Source organism: Scyliorhinus canicula, chromosome 1, assembly GCF_902713615.1.
Source record: "Scyliorhinus canicula chromosome 1, sScyCan1.1, whole genome shotgun sequence".
Classification (NCBI taxonomy): Eukaryota; Metazoa; Chordata; class Chondrichthyes; order Carcharhiniformes; family Scyliorhinidae; genus Scyliorhinus; species Scyliorhinus canicula.
This window is the reverse complement of record NC_052146.1, coordinates 66177274-66202862: the sequence shown is the minus strand read 5'-3', so window position 1 is coordinate 66202862 and position 25589 is coordinate 66177274. Positions and strand designations below refer to the sequence as shown.

Genomic DNA, 25589 nt, shown 5'->3' with positions numbered 1-25589 from the left:
GGGTGGGCAGGGGGGGTGGGTGGAATCACGTGCGGGGGTGATGTGGCACGATTCGCACGGCGCCCCGGCGATTCTCCCACCCGACGTGGGGGGGGGGGGGGGGAATACCGCCCTTGGGGTTTCTGTTTGGAAATGTTTTTATTACATTTTTCAACAATTTATACATGATTACAAAATATACAAACAGGTACGTTTAACCAAACACACAAACCCCATACAAATCCCATCAAATCTAAGGTGCAAAAACTCCATCCATGCCAAAGCACTTGGTGGTGTAGCCAACCTCTAACCCAACAGGATCCACCTCCACACCACCAAAGAAGTGAAGACCAGGATATCCACCCCACGCAAATCCACAACTCTGGCATATCGAAACCCCAAAAATACCCACCAGGGGGCAGAGTTCTGGCTTAAATATTTAGGATCACCGACATAGTGTCGAAAAAGGCTCTCCAGCTTAGAAAAGTACCAGAACATGTGTGTGTGGTGTGCGGACCCCCTAAAACAGCGCTCACACTTATCCTCCACCCCCTAAAAAGAAGGATTCTCCCTCGCCTTAGTGAGGTGTGCTCAAAACACTACGGGTGTGATCCAACGGCCATGCTTAGCCCGAATAGCAGCTTGATGTGACACAGCATGGATGGGAGACCCCACTCCTGGGACCTACCCAGCTCGCAACACCTCGCAAAATCTACATTGCAATGTAAATCCTGCCCATTGTCGGAGGGATTACATTTTAGAAAATCTGCATATTAGATCGTGACAGCTAGTCTCACTTTAATATGCAGTTTCCCGAGACACCCAATTGTTGGGATCTGTCCCCTTTGCCTCCGAGACCTTGGGTGTGTGCCGTTCAGCACTGGTACTCACAAACCTGAAGGTTCTGGGGATATGGTTCGGAGCGGCTGGGGCGTGCACCAAAAACTGGGAGGAGCGCATTGCCAAAGTAAAACAGAAACTGGGCTGGTGGGAGCAATGCTCCCTCTCCATTGTGGGCAAAACCCTGATCATCAGGTGTGAGGTACTCTCTGTGTTACTGTATGTGGCGCAGGTCTGGCCCATCACTCGGACCTACGCCGCAGCAGTCACCCGGGCCATCTTCAAATTCATTTGGAGATCCAAGATGGACTGGGTCCGAAGAGACATAATGTACAAACCTCTAGATAAAGGAGGGAGGAACGTACCCAATGCCGCCCTCATCCTGATGGCCACCTTTGTGTGCAGCTGCATCCAGCTGTGCGTAGACCCCGGGTATGCAAACACCAAGTGTCACTACATACTGAGGTTCTACCTGTCCCCGGTGTTACGAAGGATGGGCCTGGCCTCATTGCCGTGGAACACTCCAAGTAGTTGGACCGTGCCGTACCACCTGTCCCTCGTGGAAAAATGTTTGAAGGAAAACACCTTCGACCACAAGGCAATGAAGCAGTGGTCAGCACGTAATGTCCTCGAGGCCCTCAGGGAAAAGGAGACTCTGGAGGATGTTGGATGGTTCCCTGAGCAGACTGTCAGAGTCATCTGGCAGAATGCCTCATCATCAGAACTTTCAAACAAGCACCAAGACCTAGCTTGGCTGGTGGTGAGAAGGGCCCTCCCTGTCAGATTCTTCATGTACACCCGAAGGCTCAGCACCGTTGCACGCTGACCTCGGAGTGGCTGTGGGGGAAATGAGACAGTCACACACCTCCTTGTGGAATGTGCCTTTGCAAAGAAGGTCTGGAGAGAGATGCAGTGGTATTTGTCAAGGTTCATCCCGAGCAGCTCTGTGACACAGGACTCTGTGCTCTATGGACTGTTTCCAGGGACACACACCGAGACAAACATCAACTGCTGCTGGAAGGTCATCAGCTCGGTGAAAGATGCTCTTTGGTCTGCCCGAAACTTGCTGATCTTCCAGTGCAAAGAATTGTCCTCAACCGAGTGTTGCAGACTGGCACATTCCAAGGTCCAGGACTACGTGCTGAGGGATGCACTCAAGCTCAGGGCAGCTGCCGCCAAGGCAATGGGGAAAGGCCTCTGTGTAAGGTCTTACCAGCAAATGTACACCGAGGGGTGGGTAACAGTGGAAAGCCCCTCGGTCCGGGTCTTCAATACCACAATGTATAAAAGAAACAAAGCAATGTAAATATTTAAGAAAGAACTGTAACTTAAAGTAGGATACGTGTGTAACGTTATCCCAATTGAATTGAAGAAAGACAAATGAATGTAACTTAGATGGGAATGTACAGTCTAGACCAGGGGTGGGCAAACTACGGCCCGCCAAAGGTCTATATGCGGCCCACCAAGTCATTAAAAAAAAAAAAATTTTTTTTTTTATTTTAATTTTTGTTATTTTTTTTATTTTTTAAGCTTAATGGTGGGGGGCTGTTGGGTTACTTACTGGTATAGGGTGGATACGTTGACTTGAGTAGGGTGATCATTGCTCAGCACAACATCGGGGGCCGAAGGGCCTGTTCTGTGCTGTACTGTTCTATGTTCTATATGAGGCGCCCAGAATCATAACCGGGTGAAGTAATTATTTTACTTAATATACTATGCGGCCCTTTAAAATTGTGAATTTCTGAATGTGGCCCTTGCACGGAAAAGTTTGCCCACCCCTGGTCTAGACAATTTGAAATGTTCTGCAAAGTTTATTATAAATTTTATGAATGAAGTATTTTTTTTTAAAAACTCACGAACAGGGACCAGATGGAACAACACTCGTGGGGTTTCCCAGGGGATCAAGGCCCCCAGATGCCTGCCCTTTGGGCAGGGTGGTGCCTTGGCACTGCTGGTGCCAGCCTGGCACTGCCAGCCTGGCACTGCCAGCCTGGTCACCTATAACTGCAAGGCTAGCATCCTGGCAGAGCTACCTGGGTACCAGCCTGTACTGCCAAGGTACCCAAGTGGCATTGCAAGATGGCCAGGGCACTGCCAAGGTGCCAGGCTGGCACAGCCAAGGTGCCAAACTAGCATTTGTTTGTCTGCTGGTGATTCGGCCGGAGGTGCCCTGCACGGGTGTTTTTTTTGGGGGGGGGGGGGGGGTTGATGCGGGGAGTTGCCGCGGACCCTCCCGTCGTGCATGGGGCTCGGGGTCATGTCGGGGCCTCTGAGATCGGGACGCCATTTTCTCACGCTACAAGGAGGAGTTCCAGCGAGCGGAGTTCCCCGGTGTAGAAAACGGAGCTAAGTGCGGCCTTGGCCATGTGTTCCCACTGAGGTCCCTTATTTTACTGGAGTGGTGTTTCATTGCCATGTTTTTCTCGGCGCTGTGACACGCTCGCTATGGGACTTTGTTCCCATTTAGTTGAATTCGCCCTCCCTTTAACTGGATAAGGTTCAGTCTCGCACACAACGACATAGCATTCACCCTCTGCGTGCTCCCTCCTCCAATTTCACCCGTTCCACTGAACTCAACTATTACCCCCGATATCCATGTGTACACGCCAGACAGACTGCCCTTCTCCTCCGACCCCGAACAGGAGAGAATGCGCTCCAATAAGAAAGATGATTGGGCCCTCTTTTTAAAAAAAAAAAAAATTAATTTAAGAGTACCCAATTTTTTTGTCCCAGTTCAGGGGTAATTTAGCGTGGCCAATCCACCTAACCTGCACATCTTTGGGTTGTGGGGGGTGAAACATACACAGACACGGGGAGAATGTGCAAACTCCACACAGACAGTGACCCAGAGCTGGGATTCTCAGCGCCATAGGCGGCAGTGCTGAGCAGCGTGCCACGTGCCACCCCTACTAAAAAACCCTCTTAACAAAGCTGCCCACGCCCAACAGCCCAAATTTCTCTTTCAGCTCCTCCAGGCTGGCAAACCATCCCTCCAAAAACAAATCCCCCACTCTCTCCAGCCCACTCTCTCTCCATGCACAAAATGTGACATCTGCCCTTGCCAGCTCAAACAGGTGGTTAGCACAAATGGGAGCCATGAAATGATATCAGAAATATCTCGAAAGGTATCAGCCTTGCAATGCTTCCCAGTTGCTTGTTCCAGGTGATGTGTAGAGGATGTTTCCACTTTTCACTCTACAAGGCAGGAAATGTAACTCCTCTACCTTCTTGGTTAAATGGTCTAAAAGGAGCACCCCCCAAAGTTGGTGGTAAATGTATAACGCTAAGCCACATAAATGCCTTAAAATGACACGTGTCCCCAATAATGGTTTAGTTGTATTCCAAGATATGAAGCATTAACTTTACTATTGCTGGTTTCTGCCACTCTTTCTTTCTTATGTTCAGCTTTCTCCTCCTTCTGTAGATGTGCCTTATATACTGAAGTTGGAATCCCAACCCCACACGACCTGCTGGCCTGGTCAGACACTCTACATGCTTGCTCCAAGCTTTCCAGACAAACAGCGTTGGGCCAATGTGTTAGAGTCTGTTGTGGCCTGCGGACGAAGGTCGTGTGAAAAAGCAGAGACAGCGGCTGTAAGTATTCAGTAGATAGTATCTGTTCATATTTCATTCATTGCAAGTTGGCGTTTCTTTTATGTTTTATGTTATCCAGTGATTTGGCTTGTTTGCCATTGGTTGTTCATGTACCTAATTAAGCATGTGCTGTAACCTTGGAATGATCCATGTGTCACTATGTAATAGGCTGAAGTTACCCGGAGAGAAGACGAGCTTGTCCAGTTGGTGAAGGTAAAATGTTTGCACTGTTGACTGTGCCTGTCTTGCTTGCTGCTTATGCACAGTTCAGACTTTGATCTTTTTGAGGCACGTCAACCAAGTTAGTGTTCATTCGTGACGCAAATCCTAAACCTTGCTTTGCAGGCAATTCTGAAATTCTTTGAAACTGTCTCTCATATGACTTATTTAACACTAATAATTATAGACTTCAAGGAGACACACACTTTGTACCCATGCAAAATTGAGAGTATGTGAAACTGCTCAGGCTGTGCTCAACCACTTGCATACTTTATACACCTGAAAGGAGGTATTTGACTTTCCAGGAACCAATGCAGCTTACACATCTGACTATCCACACAGGACTCGCCTCCCAGGGTTCTTCTGAAACAAGGGACCATCAAAATGGTGATCCCAAATCTTACATTCTGTGAACCATGCTCTGGAGGAGATAATGCAGTGGGAGAAATTGTTTGGTTGTACTTGCATAAATTTGTTGTTTTCACACTTGTTCATGGATATTTACATAAACCATATCCCACAACGTGGTAGGGAAGCAGCAAACCGTGAGAGCCAGGAAAAAGCATAAAGTTTGTCCATCCAGAACTAAAGGGAATCCTGGAGTCATGGCAAAGGACAAGAAGTGTCTCGATCTCTGCTGGTGAAGATGGAACTCAGACCCATGCTTCAATTCATCCTTCTAGGGCGGCGCAGTGGTTAGCACCGATGCCTACGGCGCTGAGGACTCTGGTTTGATCCCAGCCCCGGGTCACTGTCCGTGTCGAGTTTGCACATTCTCCCCGTGTCTGCGTGGGATTTATCCCACAACGGGCAAGCACGGTAGCATGGTGGTTCGCATCAATGCTTCACAGCTCCAGGGTCCCAGGTTCAATTCCCGGTTGGGTCACTGTCTGTGTGGAGTCTGCACGTCCTCCCCGTGTGTGCGTGGGTTTCCTCCGGGTGCTCTGGTTTCCTCCCACAGTCCAAAGATGTGCGGGTTAGGTGGATTGGACAGGCTGAATTGCCCTTAGTGTCCTAAAAAATAAGGTTAATGGGGGTTGTTGGGTTACTGGTATAGGGTGGATACGTGGGCTTGAGTAGGGTGATCATTGCTCGGCACAACATCGAGGGCCGAAGGGCCTGTTCTGTGCTGTACTGTTCTAAAAAATACCCAAAGAGTTGCAGGGTAGGTGGATTCGACACGCTAAATTGCTCCTTAATTGGGGGAAAAAAATGATTGGGTTCTCTAAATTTAAAAAAAAGTAATCCTTCAATGTTGTCGTGATCTCAATGTTCAATTTCCTCTCTCCCCACATGAATCACTTGAACTTCAGTCAGAAATAAGCTGGAGTGGTGTTTTTTTTTAAGCACTTCACTAACAGTTGAAGCCTTTTATAATCTCTGAATCTTGGTAACTTTTTTTATTGCCTCTTTAAAAAAGTTTGAGTTTCTAATCTGGTTCTTTTACATTTGTTGTGATGCTTGTTTCTGAAGGCGTGCTAACCATTGCTTGATGCCATCTAATGCAAAATAACTTCCATTGTCTCTATTCTCTCTTGATGTTGGTCTGCCACATTTTGTTGTATCTGAACTGACTGGAGTGTCTAAATACTAGTGTGATTGATTTAGGAAGAAGACAATCCTCGCCTATAATTATAAGTAGGGTTTGTAGGTTTTTATGGAGTATATGTATTTGTTTAAAAACAATTTGTGACTTCTGTGCCTTTGTACTCTTTGTTCCTCTTCCCCTCTCTCTGCTCCTCCATTGTATTTTACAAACATTTGCCTCGATGAATTGCACAAATTGTGTAAATATGGGATCACTAATGTGTGTTTGTGCACCCACACTCTCATACTACTTTTCATTCCTGCAGAAGTTATTGGGAAATTCGTTGCTGAAATTGGAAGGAGATGACCGTTTGGATATAAACTGCACTCTGCCACTCACTGAGCAGGTATGTTGACAAGTAGTGTAAATATGGCTGTTGCATGGTGCACTCTCTACATGTGGGCAAACATATGGTGGAAATGCAGACAAAATTTTCTTTATCAGAAGATGGTGTGAAACAGAGAGGTATCTCTCTTCCACAAAAACCTGGTTTGATAAATATTCTAGTCTGATTTTATTTTGGGGTAAGATGTGGAAAGAAGCAACCTTGCCGTCATGATTATAGAGTGATATCGGTGAAGAATGCAACAAGACAACGGCTGCCATAATAGATCATTATTAATGGTGTTCTTTACTCTGGTACTGTTCCCCTCTCCTCCAAATCTGCTGTCATCACTCCTTTCCTCAAAAAAAAAAAGTATTTGACCCTCTCCCAATCTACTGCCCCTTCTCCAACCTTCCTTTTCCCACCAGAGCCATTGAATATGTTGGTTCCTCCATTCATCTCTCTTTCACAAAGTTTCAAACCAAGTTTCTACCCTGTCTTGGTACTAAAATGACAAAAGTCACAAATGGTAAACTATCCCTCCTCAATTTTCATGGCCTACCTACAGCTTTACAAATAGATGATCATAGAATTATGATCTTCCATCCCTCCACTGACTACTGCTGGGTGGGACTGCACACATTCGCTTTGTTTCTGGATCTCTCCATTACCTCGGGCATACTCCAAGGATCTATCCTTGACTCGTTTCAGTTTTTCATTTGCATGCTGCCCTTTGATGACGCCATCTGAAAACAGCCAGCTCTACCTCACCTCCACCTCTTTTGATCTCTCCATTGTGACAATATGTATATTGTAAGATTAATGAAGGGTTAAAATTTACTGTAACTACATCTAACTACTAGATGGAGATCAAGCGCATACATGTGGGATCACGTGATACGCTTAATTCGGGGAGAAGGTTGTTAGGCGAGGTTGGGAATAGTTGTGTTCAGGAGCTCTGTAATTAGAATCAAAGTTTTAGCGAATCTGTTATCTTTTATATCTTAGCAAGCAAGTCAAGTATATTTAATTGTATTGTTAACAAATTAACTTTGTTCAAAACATGGCTTGATGTTCATTGTGAGACACTACACTTCAGAGCCATCCTCATTCAGAAAGCAAAGAACATCGCATCCATTGTTTCTTTTTAAGAAAATATTTTATTGAAGTATTTGTAATTTTCACAGTTTAACACTTTAACATTTCTTAAACAACCGAGTGGGCTGGCACACGCAAAAAACATAAAAATAACATCCCCTACTACCTCCGCCCTATTTCCTAATTACCCATATACAATGTTCCCTGTCCTTGTCTTACACTACCTTGCCTCCCATTCCCCCCCCCCCCCCCCCTTGCTGCTGACGTTCAGTTTTCCATAAAGAAGTTGATGAACGGCTGCCACCTCCGAACAAACCCCTGAGTTGCACCTCTCAAGGTGAACTTAATCTTTTCCAGCGTGGGAAATTCTGCCATGTCGCTGACCCACTCCTACCGTTGGAGGCTCCGAGTCCCTCAATCCCAGCAAAATCCATCCCCCCCCCCCAAGGCTATCGATCTTCCGGTACCCCAAATATTGTCAATTCTGGACTTGGACTCACCCTCCCTTCGAGGACCTCTGACATGACGTCTGCAAATCCCTGCCAGAATTCCCTCAACTTCGTACGCGCCCAGAACATATGTACATGATTCACCGGGCTTCCCCCCACAGTGCCCGCACCTGTCCTCCACTTCCTCAAAAAACCTACTCATCCGGACCACAGTCATATGAGCCCTATGGACCACCTTGAACTGGATCAGGCTGAGCCTGGCACCACGACGAGGATGAATTGACTCTCCTCAAGGCCTTTTCCCATAGTCCGATTTCCAACTCCCCTCCCAGCTCTTCCTCCCACTTCCTCTTCACCTCCCTGATTGGGGCCCCATCCCACTCCATCAATTCCTTGTATATCTCTGAGACCCTCCCCTCCCCGACCCCCATTTTTGACATTACCTTATCCTGTAGTCCCCTCAGGGGGAGGCGAGGAAAGCTTGGAACCTGCCTCCTGACAAAGTCCCGTACCGGCAGGTACTGAAACCCGTTCCAACCCGGCAACTGAAACTCCTCCTCTAAAGCCTCCAGGCTCGGGAAACCCTCCTCAATGAAGAGATCCCCAAATCTCACAATCCCTGCCCAGTGCCACCTCTTAAAGCACCCATCCAGCACTGCGTTGAAAAAAAAACAGCAGCCTTGGGAGGATTATTATTTTCACCGTCTGTACCCTCCCCGCCAGTGTCAGCGGGAACATGTCCCACCTGTGGAAATCCCTTTTCATCTGATCGGCCGCTTTACCCCAATTTAACTTGTGGAGCTGCCCCCAATCCTTAGCCACCTGAATCCCTAGATACCTGAAGCTCTTCCCCACCACCTTTAAAAGGTAACTCCCTCAATCTCCTTTCCTACCCCCGTGCCTGAATCGCAAACACCTTGCTCTTTCCCATATTTATTTTGTAGCCTGAAAACCACCCAAATTCTTCCAGTGTCTCCCAAGGGCTCTATGCCAAGGGCTCTAGGGCCAGGTCAAACAGTAGTGGGGAGAGCGGGCATCCCTGTCTTGTCCCCTACAAAAACTTAAATATTCTTACCGGACACGGTTGGTTCTTACATTTGCCACTGGAGCCTGATATAACAACCGGACCCAATCCACAAATCCCTGCCCAAGCCCAAACCTGCCTAGAATATCCCATAGATACTTCCACTCCACCTGTCAAAGGCCTTTTCTGCATCCATAGCTACTACCACCTCAACCGTGCGCCCCTCCGTTGGCATCAATATAACATTTAAGAGCCGTCTAATGTTGGACGTCAGGTGCCTGCCCTTCACAAATCCTGTCTGGTCCTCCCTGATTACCTCCATACTTGTGGCCAGGATCTTTGCCAGCAATTTAACGTCTACGTTCAAAAGGGCGATATCCCGTTTCAAGATGAGGGAGATCAATGCCTGTGAATGTGTTGGGGGGAGCATTCCCAGTTCCTTAGACTCATTAAAGGCCTTAACCACTGGAGCCTGATATAATGGCCCCAGTAACCCAGAAAGCTTTTTATAAAACTCCACTGGGTATCCATCCGGTCCCGGGGCCTTACCTGATTGCATCGCCCCCAATCTGTATTATCACCTCCTCGAGCCCAGTTGGGTCCCCAGGCCTTCTACCCGCTCCTTAGCTACCTTCGGGAACTCTAACCCCCCTCAAAAATCACTTCATACCCTCCTCCCCAGCTGGGGGTTCCGATTTGCAAAGTCAACTATAGAATTTGCGAAATACATTGTTTTTCGCCCCAGGGTCCACCACCACCCTCCCCCTCATATTCTTTACTTTCCCAATTTATCTCGACGCCTCCTGCTTCTTCAACTAATGTGCTAACATCCTACTAGCTTTCTCCCCATATTCGTATATCGCCCCTTTTACTCTCCTCAGCTGCCCCTCTGCCTTAGCTGTGGACAGGAGCCCAAATTCCATTTGAAGTCTCTGGCGCTCCTTCAGGAGCTTCTCATCCAGAGACTCTGCTTATCTCCTGTCTGTGGTGATATGCATCACTTTATATACACAAGGGGTTAATGTAAATACACTACAACTAAGTAACCACTTGAGGGAGCACCAGAGATGTCATGACACACAGACATTCAGCCAATGGGTAATCAGGACACCCAGAGGTGGCATTACCACAAGGGGGCATTACACAACCCATATAAAAGGACAGGGTCCATTTGCTCTTTCTCTTTTCACAGACCCACAACTAGAGAGTACATCAGGGTTGATCAGAAGCATCACACCCAGCACGTGGCTTAGAGCAGACTGGTTTAGTTAGACTGAGCTACTTCAGTTAGATTAGCAGGAGAGTCGAACTCATTTAAGAACTGTGTTAATAGTTCAATAAACATATTGAACTCATTACAAAGTCTGGACCTTCCTTTGTCAAAGCATACATCAAGGAAGCAGCTTCTGTTACGCGACAAAGCATAATACAACACTGTCCACCTGTAAGATTTCACCTACCAGCCTGTCCAACTCCGCCCGTTCAGTCTTCTTCCTGTAAGCCCGAATCGAAATAAATTCCCCTCTGATAACTGCCTTCAATGCTTCCCAAACCATCCCTGCCACGGTCTCACCCGTGTCATTGCTCTTTATGTACCCCGAATGGCCTCCCTCACCCGCTCGCAGATCTCATCCTCCGCTAGCAGCCCTACATCTAACTTTGTAAATTACAAAGTTAAAAAACGAAGGTTTTTACAAGGCCAAATATCACTTCTAACTCTGTTCTCCACTGTCAAGGTTCAAGATTCTTGTTTTTCCACCAGGTTATTGTACTTCATAAAGTCCGCCATGTCCTCCGGCGAGCCAAAGGACAACTCCCGACCCTCATAGGTCACCCATAGATGGGCCGGGTAAAGCAGTCCAAACTTTATTTGCTTCTTACACAGGGCTGTCTTGACTTTATTAAAACTCGCCCTCCGCTTTGCGAGTTCTGCTCCCAAGTCCTGGTACACCCGGATCTCAGCATCATCCCACATGCAGCATTTCGTCTGCCTGGCTCATCTCATGATGCGTTCCTTATTTAGGAACCATTGCAGTCGTACCACCATTGCCCTCGGGGGCTCACGCCCCTGGGGCTTACGCATAAGCGCCCTGTGGGCCTGATCCACCTCCAACGGCTTGAGGAACTCACCCTCCCCTATCAGCTTCTCCAGCGTCTTCCCCACATATGCACCGGCATCCGATCCTTCCTTCTCCTGAGGCAGACCAACGTTCCGGATATTCTTTCTCCGAGAACGGTTCTCCAGGTCCTCCACTTTCCCCAGCAGTCGTTTCTGTTGGCCCTGTAGCATCCTGATCTCCGCTGCCATCACGGTGGACTGCTACTCTCGTTCCGCCACCAGCTCCTCCATCTTCTGGATCGTCTGTCCCTAGGTCGTCAATCCTGTCTCCACACAGTCGACCACAGCCCTAATCGAGTCCACCACCCGGGCTAGGTCCTCCGCACACTCCTTGCGATGTTGAGTGAACTTCTCAGTCAAGAGGTTCACCAACTGGTCCGTCAACCATTAAGCTGGAGAGGTCAGACCCTGCGTCCCTGCCATCGCCTCCCTCTAACTCTAGTCCTCGCTTCTAACCCGCTTTTGATTCCTCCTTTTTCGATTTTTCCCTGGGCGCAGCTCCATAAACTAGAGGTCACCTACTTCTCTTTTACTATTATTGAAAAATTCCTGTGGAAATCCAGCTTAAAATCCGCAAAAAGACCACCAAGAGCGGGAGCTGGCAAATGTGCGACCTTTCACTCCATGGCCGCTACCGGAACCACATCCATTGTTTCTAACTGTCAGATTACTTGTTCAACATCCAGTATCACATGAGCAGAAAGTTCCTCCAACTAAATATTGGGAAGACAGACGCCATTGTCTTCATTGCCAGTTATAAACTCTGCTCCCTGGCAACTACATGAGGCTACGTTGACTGTTCACAACTTTTCTGTTATATTTGAACCCAAGGTGAGATTCGCCCTTATCTCAACTTACTTCCTGCAGAAACCCTTATGCATGCTTTTAATGAAAGAAAAATAAATACTTGCAGTTATATTGCACTCTTCACAACCACTGGATGCCCCACAGAAGTCTACAGACGACTAAATGCTCTTGAAGTGTTTTTTCTTCTTCATGGGTACTCCCTCGGAGTCGAGGGTGACTCGCTTCCACAGTAAAAATTTGTTCTTAGGTGACTGAGGAATCCAACGCGCAGCCATGGTCTCTGTCACAGGTGGGACAGACGGTGGTTTCACAGGTGGGGCAGACGGTGGTTTCACAGGTGGGGCAGACGGTGGTTTCACAGGTGGGGCAGACGGTGGTTTCACAGGTGGGGCAGACGGTGGTTTCACAGGTGGGGCAGACGGTGGTTTCACAGGTGGGGCAGACGGTGGTTTCACAGGTGGGGCAGACGGTGGTTTCACAGGTGGGGCAGACGGTGGTTTCACAGGTGGGGCAGACGGTGGCTGGAGGAGCGGGTGGGTGGGGTGCCCCGGTTACCAGGCGCTGCTTTCACTCTCGAGGCTTGGTTTCAGCTTCCTTCCCAGCTGCTTTTCCTCCGCTTCGGATGGCCTTGAGCCAAGGATTCCCAGGTGTCGGTGGGGGTTTTGCACAAATCAAGGAAGGTTTGAGGGTGTCCTTGAAGCATTTTCTCTGCCCTCTTGAGGTTTGCTTGTAACATCGAGGGACGAAGGGCCTGTACTGCACTGTAATGGTCTATGTTCTATGCTGAAGCTCCCAAGTAGAGCACTTGTATCTGGAATTTTGTATCAGGCGTACGGAGGATGTAGCCCATTCAGTGGAGCTGTTCGCGCATGGTCAGTGCTTCGATGTTGGGGATGCTGACCTAAGGATCTTACAAGCGCTTTTGAGGTGCCTACTGTGCATAGTCCACGTTTCTGAACCATATTGGAGAATGGGTATCATTACTGCTCTGGTCTCAAAAACACACTCTTCCTGACACATCCGAAGACTGTGCTGGCTTGGATCTTGGCCTTCAGGTAGCAGAGATTAAATAGATTCCCATTTGTTCTATAGTTTAGCTCCACTCCAGCAGCAAGCTTGCTGTGGGTGAGATCGAGCATTGCAGCAAGGAAGATAGAGAAATGTGTCGATACGATGACACAGCCTTGGTTGACCGCAGTCTAAATATTAATTGGGACTGTGCTGGTACTGTTAGTCAGGATCACGGCTTGCATGTCATCGATGGTAACAGACCTTTGGGGGAAGCTGAAATGGAGGAGAACATGGCATAATCTCTTGTGGTTGACAGTGTTAAAGGCCGTTGTGAGGTCAAAGAAGGCCACGTATACGAGGGCTGGTGCTTTTCCCTGCATGTCTCTAATAGTTGCTGCACGGTGAAGATCATGTCCGTTGTGCTCCTTAGTGAGCGTAATCCATATTGAGACTGGGATAAGGAGCTCTTCAGCCACAAGGAGAAGGCGATTAAAGACTCTTGTGATTACCGTAATTCCTATGTAGTCACCGCAGTCGGACTGGTCACCTTTCTTGAACTTGGTCACGATTATAGCCTCCCCTGGCATGTTCTCCTCCTCACGGATGATAGGAATTTAGGTCATGGAGTCATTCCAATAGCGCTTCTCCACCATGTTTTAGTGCTTTAACGGGGATTCCATCTGCTCCTGGTGCCTTGTTGTTCTTAAGCTGTTGGATGGCCTTTTTAATCTTGTGCACGTTTGAGGTTGTGCTGAAATGGCAGCGGGTAGCATACTGCGGGACATTCAAGTTGAAGACTGAATCTCTGTTAAGGACGTCTTCGACGTTCTCCTTCCAACTGGCATTGAGTGCATCTCCGTTCTTGGCCAGCAGTGGGGTGGGGCCTTGGATGACCATAAGACATCGGAGCAGAATTCGGCCATTTGGCCCATCAAGTCTGCTCTGCCGTTTGATGTATCAAACCTGATGTGATAATCCCCAACTCCACTTGCTCACCTTAGCCCCATCACCTTTGGTTCCCTTACTGATTAAAAATATGACTATCTAAGCCCTGAACATACTTAACAACCCAAGCCCCTACAGCTCTCTGTGGTAAAGAATTCCAAAGATTGACAATCCTCAGAAGATATTCTTCCTCATCTCTGTCTTAAATGGGCGACCCCTTACTCCTTACTCTGAGATTATGCCCTCAGGTCCTTGACTCTCCCACAAGGGAAACAGCTTCTCAGCATCTACCCTGTCAAGCACCTTGAGAATCCTATTCAATAAGATCATCTCTCATTCTTCTAATGAGAGGCTTTGACAAAGAGTCATTGGACTCGAAACGTTAGCTCTTTTCTTTCCCTATAGATGCTGCTAGACCTGCTGAGATTTTCCAGCATTTTCTTTTTTGTTTCTCATTCTTCTAAACTCCAATGAGTACAGGTCCAACCTACTCAACCTCTCCTTAGAAGAAAATCCCTCCATACCCAGTCATCCTTCAATGCCTTCAATGCCACTATATCTTTCCTTAGATAAGGTGACCAAAACTGTTCACAATATTCTAGCTGGTCCAACTAAAGAATCACAAACCAGTCTTCCAAGCCTGTACTGGTCATGATACCACCCTTGGCCAAACCCTCAGCACATCCTTGTACAGTATCCCTCTATCTATGTGTTTGTCATAGATGCCTTTTGAACACCGTTAATGTATCTGCTTCCACAATCTCCCCTGGCAACGCATTCCAGGCACTCGCCACCCTCTGCGTAAAAAACCTGCCTCGCACATCTCCTCTTAAACTTTGCCCAACTGACATTAAACCTATGGCCTTACTAAAGCCCCTAATCGTCACACTCCGCCGCCTGTTCGGGTACACTGACGGAGAACTTAGAATGTCCAAATTACCTAACAGCACGTCGTTCGGGACTTGTGGAAGATAACCGGAGCACCCGGATGAAACCCACGCAGACAGGGAGAACGTGCAGATTCTGCACAGACAGAGACCTAGCCGGGAATCGAACCTGGGACCCTAGCGCTATAAAGCAACAGTGCTAGCCATTGTTCTACCGCGCCACCCGATATTGTTGTTCATCTGTTGGTTATGTCTATACATATAATTTTTCATTGCAGGTGGAAGGAAGCAGATTAAGTTTGGGATACGTTCTTGTCAAGTATTTAATTATAATTGGTACTTAATTACAGTAAGTTATTGGAGAATATATTTACAATGTCTTTCTCTCAGGGAGATGATTTTATGTATCTACAGATTGTGCTGGTTGGGACAGAGGAAGGTCTATATTCGTTAAATGTTGTGAAGAACTCCCTGGTTCACATCCCTGGTATGGGGTCAGTGTTTCAGCTTCACAACCTAAAGGAGCATGACCGACTCATCATGATTGCAGGTTATTATGGATTTGTTTCAATCTGTTAACTAGAATTAAAACAGCTCGGGGAATAACGTCAGAAATTAGCTTGTGCCAAATGACTAAAACCAGTTGTACTGAATAGGTTTTGTCCTTCATGATGCTTTCAATTTTATTTGCCAGACTTTTATATATTGTATTTGTGAAGTCTCTCATTGTCCCTGCTGTATGTGAGGTACATATTCTAGCAGCTAATTTCATTTGTCTGTTTGACAGGAGAGGAACGAACCCTGTGTCTGGTGGAAGTTAAGAAGGTGAAACAGTCATTAGCTCAATCCCACTTGCCAGGTCAGCCGGAGCTGGTACCTACAGTCTTTGACAGCTTGAAAGGATGCCATATGTTTGCAACAGGGAAAGTGAGCATCACTGCGATCAGTTTTATTTCCAAACATCTGTTTTAATCTTGATGTGGTGTTCGACAGTTTTGTGTGAGATTCTGTAATCCCATTCAAGATTTTCAGTCAGCTTCATGTATGAGTTAAGCGTGGATGGTTGCAAGATTTAACTGCAAAAAAAAAAAGGGTGTGCGCCTCAGTTGTTTTCTTTACCAGCAATAAACCTGAATGTTTGAAATGGCTGTTAAATGTTCACTCTATGAAGGAATTTTCTTTTTTAGGAAAGGAATTCTTTCATCTTTAGTTAGGATCTGGATTATATTGCAGATTGTCTGAAACATTAGACACTTTGACCAGTTTATACTAGACCTGTTTAACCTGGTGCCCTTACTCATGAGATGAACAAAGGTCAAGAGTGGATTCGTGGTTCAACCCGATTTTATTGCTGAATTTTATTATCCAAAATCTATTAACAGAAACAACTCCTAATCTGTGATCAAAATTTAGCAATACTGTACTATCTATCTGAGACTTTGATATTACCTGTGCAGTTGAGCTTGGTCAGGCTGTTCCGCCAGGTACAACTTTTCCCGGAGCTCTGCTGATTCCGATGATCTTGCCTTTGAACCCGGGGTCTTCATGAAGGTTAATCTTGCTCGCCCTCTTCGGTAGGTGGTCGATTCTTTGCTGGGGTGGAGTCTTTGCCTGGGGTGGTTTCTAGGAGTCTATTCTTATACCCCCTCCCATCCCTCTCTTGCGCCCTCTGGAAAGTTCTCTGGCTTCCAACCAAAGAGGTTACAGGAGGGGGGTGTAGCGTCACTCAATGGGATTGCAATTCCATACATGGAAGATGCCAGGAGCCCCCCAGGGGTCCATCCTAGGGTACACAGAAAAAAACATAACCCCTTCCATATATGCTAACGGGTACGGTTGAGTCTGGTTGATATTGGGACTAAGGTGCGTGTGAATCTGGCCAGTACACAAAATAATGTCCTTATCTGGTCAAGATCGAGCACCTTCAGTCCCAGCTTCCAGGACAATCCAGACTTGCCCTTGTTCACCTCTGACCAGTGTTTGTGTTTATTTGGCCTGTCCGAATTCCCATCAGGCCTGGCAGCTGTTTAATCTTGATTGTCTAATTCTGTATCTGACCTAGTTTTTCAGGTCATTGGCCACTTTGTACACAGGGATCTGGAGAATATTGCAGACAGAGGGAACTGGAGGATATTGCAGACGGGGGGGAACTGGAGGATATTGCCGACAGGGGATCTGGAGGATATTGCCGACAGGGGATCTGGAGGATATTGCGAACAGGGGGAACTGGAGGATATTGGAGACGGGGGAATTGGAGGATATTGTGGACAGGGGGAACTTACACCAATCAACCCTGTGGAACCTCTCGGGGAGGCAGGAGCTGCCAGCTCAAACAAATGAGCTTTTTTTTACAGAACACCTTGTCAGCCAGGCATGTTTCAGCCAGTATCTCAAGGAAGCCCCCTCCCCCCGCCAACCATAGCAGCATTTTCATCCCTTCCCTCATTAAGTCCAATCGCCTATTACCATCCTCAGGCACCCCAGGCAATGGTCTATTGTAGCTGATTTTCCCATTCAGCAAGTGCCTAGCCTATCGGTTGGGCTGACCAAATGGGGAAATGGAGGGAAAAGGATTATAATGAGATATTGCCATTAAATCTGGTAAGAGCGCTGGATTCCCAGCCTTGTTGGGTTCCTCTCACACTCCCTTCATGTTTCCCTCTAAATACCGAGCCCAATGTCTGTCAATCCTGTGTTACAGTATTGGGGTGAAACTATCACAGCCTCAATTCACAAAGAATCTTTTGTAAGAAAGAAACGAGGGGTGGGGGTGGTGAGGACCAGTGTACCATAATTTTATCAAATTCAACCTCCGGTCCCAGAACTGAGCTGACAGCATGCAATAACAGGCTCCTTCATTGTCTGTTACTTCCACTAATGTCCGAAGACCTGGGTTGATGATTAAAATATAAATTGAAGTAACTAAACCAGGTAAGGTCCAAACACTGTCTTGGTTCCCTTTACTTAGAACATAGAACAGTACAGCACAGAACAGGCCCTTCGGCCCTCGATGTTGTGCCGAGCAATGATCACTTAATTTAACATTGAAATTTCTCAGGGTGCATCTTGCTTGTAAAGAAGACCAAATTGTTTGAATATTTTCAGCTTGCCTTAAGTTTGTTCCTTTGGGTAACTGAACATCATTGCAGTCAGATTCTGCAAGTGTAGAGACCTAATTACTGGAGTTAGTCCTGGCATTTCTTTTTGAAATTGAGACATTGGGCGAAATTCTCCCAAACGGAGACAAAGTGCCGATGCCGGAGTGAAACCCGGAGTGTTTCACTCTGACGTCGGAGGCCGCTCCTCGCCCCCTATTCTCCCTGCCCCAGGGGGCTAGGAGCGGCGGCGCGTCAATCTCGGGCGCCGGGCCTTGACGCTTGCGTCAAAGCGGCGCCGCCTGAATGACGCGGCCAGCGGCGCCTGAATGACGTCACCCGCGCATCGCTACGCTGCCCCGCAAGACATGGAGGATTGATCTTGCGGGGCGGCGGAGGGAAAAGAGTGCGTCTTTCAGAGACGCCGGCCCGACAATCGGTGGGCACTGATCGCGGGCCTGAGCACCCCCCTGGTGCTCAATTCTCCCTCCGCCCCCCACAGGGCCCACACGCAGTGGTCGCGCACTGTTCATGCCGGCAGCGACCAGGTGTGGTTGGCGCCGGCGTGAACCGGTCAGGTTGGGCAGGCCGCTCGGCCCACTCGGGCCGGAGAATCACCGCTCAACCGGAGCTGCGATTCTCTGAGCGGCCTGTCGCAAAACGTGGCACGCTGTTTTGGGGGGGGGGGGGGTGGGAGAATCGCGTGCGGGTGTCAGGGCGGCGTGGCGCGATTCGCCTGTCACTCCCGCGATTCTCCCACCCGGCGTGGGGTCGGAGAATCGCGCCCATTGTTTCTCAATGTATTTCTTTAAGTGTTCCAAGCTTGCTTTAAACTTTCTAAAGAATTATATTTAGTGAATGTCCCACCAGCTTCTGGTCTGGATTCCTCCAATTAAGCGAGGGGGGGAGAGAGAGTGGATTTTGAGTGCAAAATCCCATTTTCTGTGCAGAAATTCTGTTTTTAAAACTGCTGTTTTTCTGATGAGATGCATGACTGTTTTCATCGGAGCTTTACGTTGACAAATTTTGGGAAAATTTCACCCTGTCGTGTTTTATGGTGATTGCTGTGTCGCCCATCAAGGGACTGAGTAAGGATCAGCTAGCTTGGGAACCAATTGGGACTCAGAGAGAGTAATTACCCCAGGGAGTGGAGTCCTGTTGGGCAAGAGACATATAGGGAGTTACGTGCAACCATAAAGCTGCTGTTTTCTTATTAATAATTTTTTTTTGTATTCACAAATTAAGTTTGTGAAAGTGCATCATTACATTTGGCCACGCAGATAAAATGGTCATGATACTGTCTCTGGCCCGACATCTGTGAGTGTCCTGTTTTAATAATAATAGTTGCTTATTGTCACACGTAAGCTTCAATGAAATTACTGTGAAAAGGCCCGAGTCGCCACATTCCGGCGCCTGTTCGGGGAGGCCGGTACGGGAATTGAACACGCGCTGCTGCCTTGTTCTGCATTACAAGCCAGCTGTTTAGCCCACTGTGCTAAACCAGCCCCTAATCGAAGTCGAAGAAAAAAATTACCAGCATTTGGGGCCTCACGGTAGCATGGTGGTTAGCATCAATGCTTCACAGCTCCAGGGTCCCAGGTTCGATTCCCGGCTGGGTCACTGTCTGTGTGGAGTCTGCACGTCCTCCCTGTGTGTGCGTGGGTTTCCTCCGGGTGCTCCGGTTTCCTCCCATAGTCCAAAGATGTGCGGGTTAGGTGGATTGGCCATGCTAAATTGCCCGTAGTGTAAGGTTAATGGGGGGACTGTTGGGTTACGGGTATACGGGTTACGTGGGTTTAAGTAGGGTGATCATTGCTCGGCACAACATCGAGGGCCGAAGGGCCTGTTCTGTGCTGTACTGTTCTATGTTCTATTCCTCTCTTTGGGCAAATAGGTCTACTCGAGATATTGCCAGACTCAGCAATGTAGAATTAGAAAATATGGACAGTTGCAAGATGCTTGGTGCATTAAAGACGGGCATAGAAAAACAAGAATGTAAAATTAGAAGACAGAGTCTAAAGTTTAAAAAAGAAGTGTAGAGAGTAAAAAAAAAGCGAACACGGCCATGTAGAGTTGGCAACTAGAAGAACGATGGCTTAAAATTTAAAAAGAAGGAATTTGGATAAAAGGCAAAGAATTGCTGCAGTTTAAAAAGAAACTTGAAAAGATAAAAAAAACATGGTGGCCACTGGAAAGCAGTGCTGCAGCTTTAAGAGGAAAAAATGAAACAACCTGAAACACTGTACCTGCATTGCTACAATTGTTGCAAAATACATCTGCAAAGGGAAGCCCAACTGTATCCGACAACTACAGCCTGTGTGGATTGCTACACAGTCTTAAAAGGCAATATTGGAGAGGGAATGTGTTTAAAATGACTTGCACTTAAAATGGCAACAACATGAAGGAGCAAACGGCTATGGACAGGAAACTTGGAAAATATCCGGATAGAGGGCAACTCTCAAAAAAACATCCTTAAGCAACGAAGACCTCACAGAAGGGGCAAGGGAAGACCTTACAGAAGAGGCAAGGGAACACCTTACGGAAGAGGTAACGGAAGATCTCAGAAAGGAAGAACTTGAAGATCTCAAAAAGGGTGGAAAAGAAGACCTCAGGTGGGAGGCAATAGAAGACCACAAAAAGAGGGCAAAAGACAGACCCTAGAAAGAGGGTAACTCTCAAAATGATCCATAGATGACAGAGATCTCAGAGGAGACAATAGAAGCCCCCAAAAAGCAGGCAGGAGACCCCAGAAAATGGACAATGAAAGGCCCCAAAAGAAGGGCATCGAAAGATCCCATAAGAAGGTAAATGAGAGAATTGCAGAATGGAAACAAAACACTTCATCGGAGACAGACCTGACCAACAGTGAAACCAAAGGGGTTGGCTGAAGTTAAGACAAGTACAAATGAAGGTTCCATTTGTGAAATGTATACATGTCCAGTAAGAATATGATGGAGTTTCCTCGGAGGAAACACAGAAATTAAAGATTTCACAAGTAACTACAAATTATTGAAAATAAAGAAGAATCAGCAAAAAAGAATTAAAGCTCGAGAGAAGACATTAAAACAACAAGATGAAATGACTGACAGCCATCTTGAGGGGGAAAAGTTACAAAAATTTACAAAATCAAGTTATGGAGAAGGCAAATTTAATAATAATAATATTTATTAGTGTTACAAGTAGGCTTACATTACTACTGCAATGAAGTTGCTGTGAAATGCACCCAGTCGCCACACTGCGGTGCCTGTTTGAGGAAGAATTCAGAATATTCAATTCACCTAACAAGCACATCTTTCGGGACTTGTGGGAGGAAACCAGAGCACCCCGAGGAAACCCACGCAGAAAAGGGGAGAATGTGCAGACTCCACACAGACAGTGACACAAGCCTGGAATCAAACTGGGGTCCCTGGCGCTGTGAAGCAACAGTGCTACTGTCCCGCCCACAACAGTGTTAAATAAACTAAATTCCATGAAAAAGCAACTAGAAAATAAGAACAAGTCCAGTGAAGAATTGAATCTGGAGAATAAGAACTTGAAGAAGGGAAGCTTGGCAATGAGAAATTAACTGAAGAGGTTAAAAACATTGAAATTGACTCAGAAACACGTGGCTTTTCAATGTGACTCGCTTTGAATACGGGGCCAAAACTGAGAAAGTGCGGCCGAGGTCGACATAGCCCTATTTTTAAATGGTGTCCCAATCTCCGGGAGCCACAAAAAAAAATCCCCGGCCTCCTCCCCCCCCCCCCCCCCCCCCCCCCCCCCCCCCCCCCCGCCCAAACGCAACATTAGAGGGCACCCCTGCTCGATTACACGCGTGCATAAAATGCAGCTTGGCAGTGCCAGGCTCGCACCCAGGTGGCACTTCCAGGATGCTCAGCCGTGCCAGGGCACCACCCTGCCCAAAGGGAATGTTGTTGGGGGCCTCCGATCCCCTTGGAGACCCCCACGCGTGCCGTTCAATCTGTTCCCCGTTTGTGGGGACCAGTACCAAACGGCGCTTGCCCGAGGTCCCAAAGCCTCTGGTACTTTGGGAATCTGCACATTAGAGTAAGGTTTACTGCAGATTTACCAAGAACTCATTCCGGTCATTGTGGATGTTCTTGCAACATCTCGCAAGAATATGTTGAACGCACCGCGCCCCAAGTCACTTTTCTTCAGCTTGACAAGTGTCACTAACATGCTATCTTGACAGAGTTGAAACTATGTTTTGCAGATTGAGTCTGGACCATGTATCTGTGCAGCAATGCCGAACAAAGTGTGCATTCTACGTTATAATGATGGGCTTGACAACTTCGCCATCCGCAAAGTGAGTGTGCCAATGCAGTGGATAAAATAACCTGTTAAAGCTCAGAATAGAACTATTCCATTGACTGCACACTGATGTTGCATGCTGTGCTTTGTTACACTCCCATGTGTCAACCGTTATCAACCTACCATACATTCTTAAAGTATCAGAATTGACCCTGATAACCGCATCTTTGAGAACTGGTAAATTTGATGAATGAGAAAAATATCTTATTTCTTACACCTGTGAGCCATCACAATGAATCAAGTCACCCAGTATCATTCTCCTTTTATTCTGTGCAGGAGATTGAAACATCTGAGCCTTGCAGTTGTATCCAGTTCACTGGGTACAGTATCATCATTGGAACCAACAGGTTCTATGAGATTGAGATGAAGCATTATACGCTGGAGGGTAAGAAGCATTGACTATTGCAAAGTGGTTTTGCCAGTACAACATCTGATCTGGGAGTCCTTGACAATGAATACTAAATGTGCTGGAGTTTCTTTCCTTCTATTATTGATCTCCCGCCCTTTGAATGAGCGCGAATTATTGATGAAGATATTATCTAAACCTTCCATTTTTCTGCCTCCTCTTCCACAACTCGGTCGTTCTCCGGTATAACGCTCCAGCACCAACAACCTTTAAATAATTCACGTCTATAAATCTTTATAGTGTAGTTGGAGGCCATTTGACCCATGGAATCTACACTGGCTCACCGAAAGAGCATTTTACCAAATTCCACTCCCCTGCATTATTGTCATAACTTTGCACAATATTTTTTTTCAGATAGCGATCCAATCGAACCTGCTTCCACCATCCTCTCTGCGAGTTAGTTCCAAACTCCAACCACCCTCTGGATGAAAGCATTTAACCTCACACTTCTACTCCTTTTGCTCATTATTTTGAATCTGTTCCCTCTAGCTCTTGATGTCCTCCTGAGACGGAACAGTTTCTCCCTGTTTTCCCTGTCCATACTCCTCAGGATCTTGACGACCTCTATCAAGTCTCTTCTCAGTCGCATTTTCTCTGAGGAAAAGAAACCCAACCTCTCCAATCTGCCCTCGTAACTAATCTATCCTCGTAATTACAGTTCTTTATCCCTGGGATCATTCTTGTGAGTCTCCTTTGTAGTCTCTCCATGTTGCTGTTTATCATATGTGAGCATAAGCAGTGATTACTGGCAGCCTAGTCAGTATTGTGGAACACTGTAGTCAAAACTATGCAGAAATCAAAAGGAACCCTAACTAACTTTTCCTCCCTGATCCTTTTCTCCGGCTGAAAATGCTGAGGGCAAATGTCGACTCCCCAGCTGAAACCAAGAAACTAAAAAGGCAGGGAACCTTCCTCGCCAATGCAATTCTGTACTGCATCATCCATCGTGTTGATCCACTGCGCCATCTGCAGAGCCTCAAAAGTCTAGGATGTTATTTAAATGTAACTTTTATTGTTCTAATATACCAAATTTATTGCATTTAGATAGCTGCTTGGAAATGAGGAATATTGTAGGGTGTGGGGAGTGAGTATGGTGCTATTAGACTAGGTAAAAACACCAACTTGATGAACTCCATGCCTCTGTGTTGTTTCATCCTGTATGTTCAAATATTTAGAAATTAAAAAAATCCTCTTGCAGAGTTAGACAGCGTTTAAGATTATAATGAGGAATATTTAATCACAGCAAGCAGTCATGCTCTACCTTGACTTCATTAATAAATTTCAGTTTGCTAAAGTATTTAGCCTTTATTATTTTGATGAATCTGGCTATAATTCCTGATCATTCAGATCTGTAAATGCCTCGTTTTTTCTTCCTGCAGAGTTTCTGGATAGGAATGACATGACTTTGGCTTCTGCTATTTTTGCTGCTTCGTCCTACAGTTTCCCAATCGCCATTGCTCAGGTGAATACCAGTGGGCAAAAGGATGAGTTTCTGCTCTGTTTCCATGGTAAGTAACGAGCACTTATAATGTGCCCTTTGTGCTTTGGGAAGATACCTGCCTTCAACAGTTAATGTCCTAGAAAAGGGATTGAACCTAGTACGTGTTATTGTATCTGCACTGATTTCCCTTTCATGAGAAGTCTTTCTCATCCCAGTTAAATCGCAAAGAAGTAGGTGAGAGAATAATTCTGGAGAAACGTTCAAAAACAACATGGGCATAAATCACTGGAAAGTAAATATTTATTTTGTGCTATATTCAAAGGTCTACGCTTTGAATATCAATGCAAGTTATGTTTCTTCGTGATCAGTTTTAATACTAATGCATGCTTCCAAGATGTCAACTTATTGAGAATTGCATCTCCCAAGTATTTTGTCAGATAACAATATAGACGGATATTATTGTGGTTCCTCGAACTGTACTCTGATGTTCAATGCAAGTTTCCAATATGCACCTTGCCACCAAAATTTGAAAAGATTCTTTGGCGATTTCACCACTTGCAACTCATTTGTCTTATTCAATCTCCTCTAACACTCAAAAGAATTTGGAGTCATTGTTGATTCATATGGAAGGCGTAGTCGTACCGATGATTTGAAGTGGAGACGTTTGCCCTTGGCATTTGGTGAGTGTGTGTTCACAGGCCTTTCTGAATGTGTACATTTGGGGAAAGTATTGGAAACTGGGTTCAAGGGTTGAGGTGACAAACAATAAATTATTTGGACTTGAAAATTGTAAATCTATTTTCAAACTTTTTGCAGATGGCACCGAATTGGGGGACATTACAAATAGTGAGGAAGACTGCAAATTAGGTTCAAGAAGATATTAATGAACATTCTGAATGGGCATGTAATTGCCAATGAATTTCAATACATAGGCACGATGGTAGGAAGAATAAGATGGTCACATACTGCTGGGATGTTAGGGTCTAAATTGGATAGAGGAGCAAGGGGATCTCGGGATGCAGATAGACAGCTCACTAAAAATACAGATTATTAAGCCCGTTAAACCTATCAGACCAAGCACTTGAGATTCATTTCCAGATACTCTTGAAAAGCAGTGATTTATGTTACATTTATAGTGAATGTTGTTTAAATGCACATAGTGTACTGTGCACAGTTCAGGTCTTCATATTATAAAAGGAATATAGAAGCTAAGAAAATGCACAAAAGATTTACAAGTATGATACTAGAACTGTGAGGTTACAATGATCAGGAAAGGCTAAGAACCTTGGAGCTCTTTCCTCCATAAAAGAGCAGACTAAGAAATGACCAGGTAGCTGTTGTTAAAAACATGGGTTTGCTAGGGTGGGTATAGAGAAGAAGTTTCCATTTCTGGGTGAGGCCAAAAGTAGAGACCATAAATGCAAGAAACTCACTAATAAATCCATCAGTGG

General features: G+C 46.3%; 1 protein-coding gene across 4 annotated transcripts in view; it reads left to right on the top strand.

The window, feature by feature from the left end:
* cita (citron rho-interacting serine/threonine kinase a) overlaps positions 1 to 25589 on the top strand; it is a 278500-nt gene that overhangs the window by 220583 nt on the left and 32328 nt on the right. For all 4 annotated transcript variants that reach the window (XM_038792114.1, XM_038792104.1, XM_038792084.1 and 1 more), the window contains exons 38-45: positions 4244 to 4413; positions 6486 to 6566; positions 15300 to 15435; positions 15673 to 15812; positions 22194 to 22286; positions 22568 to 22676; positions 24077 to 24205; positions 24738 to 24818. In XM_038792114.1, coding sequence (XP_038648042.1) covers positions 4244 to 4413; positions 6486 to 6566; positions 15300 to 15435; positions 15673 to 15812; positions 22194 to 22286; positions 22568 to 22676; positions 24077 to 24205; positions 24738 to 24818 — 939 coding nt within the window. The remainder of the gene's footprint in view (positions 1 to 4243; positions 4414 to 6485; positions 6567 to 15299; positions 15436 to 15672; positions 15813 to 22193; positions 22287 to 22567; positions 22677 to 24076; positions 24206 to 24737; positions 24819 to 25589) is intronic.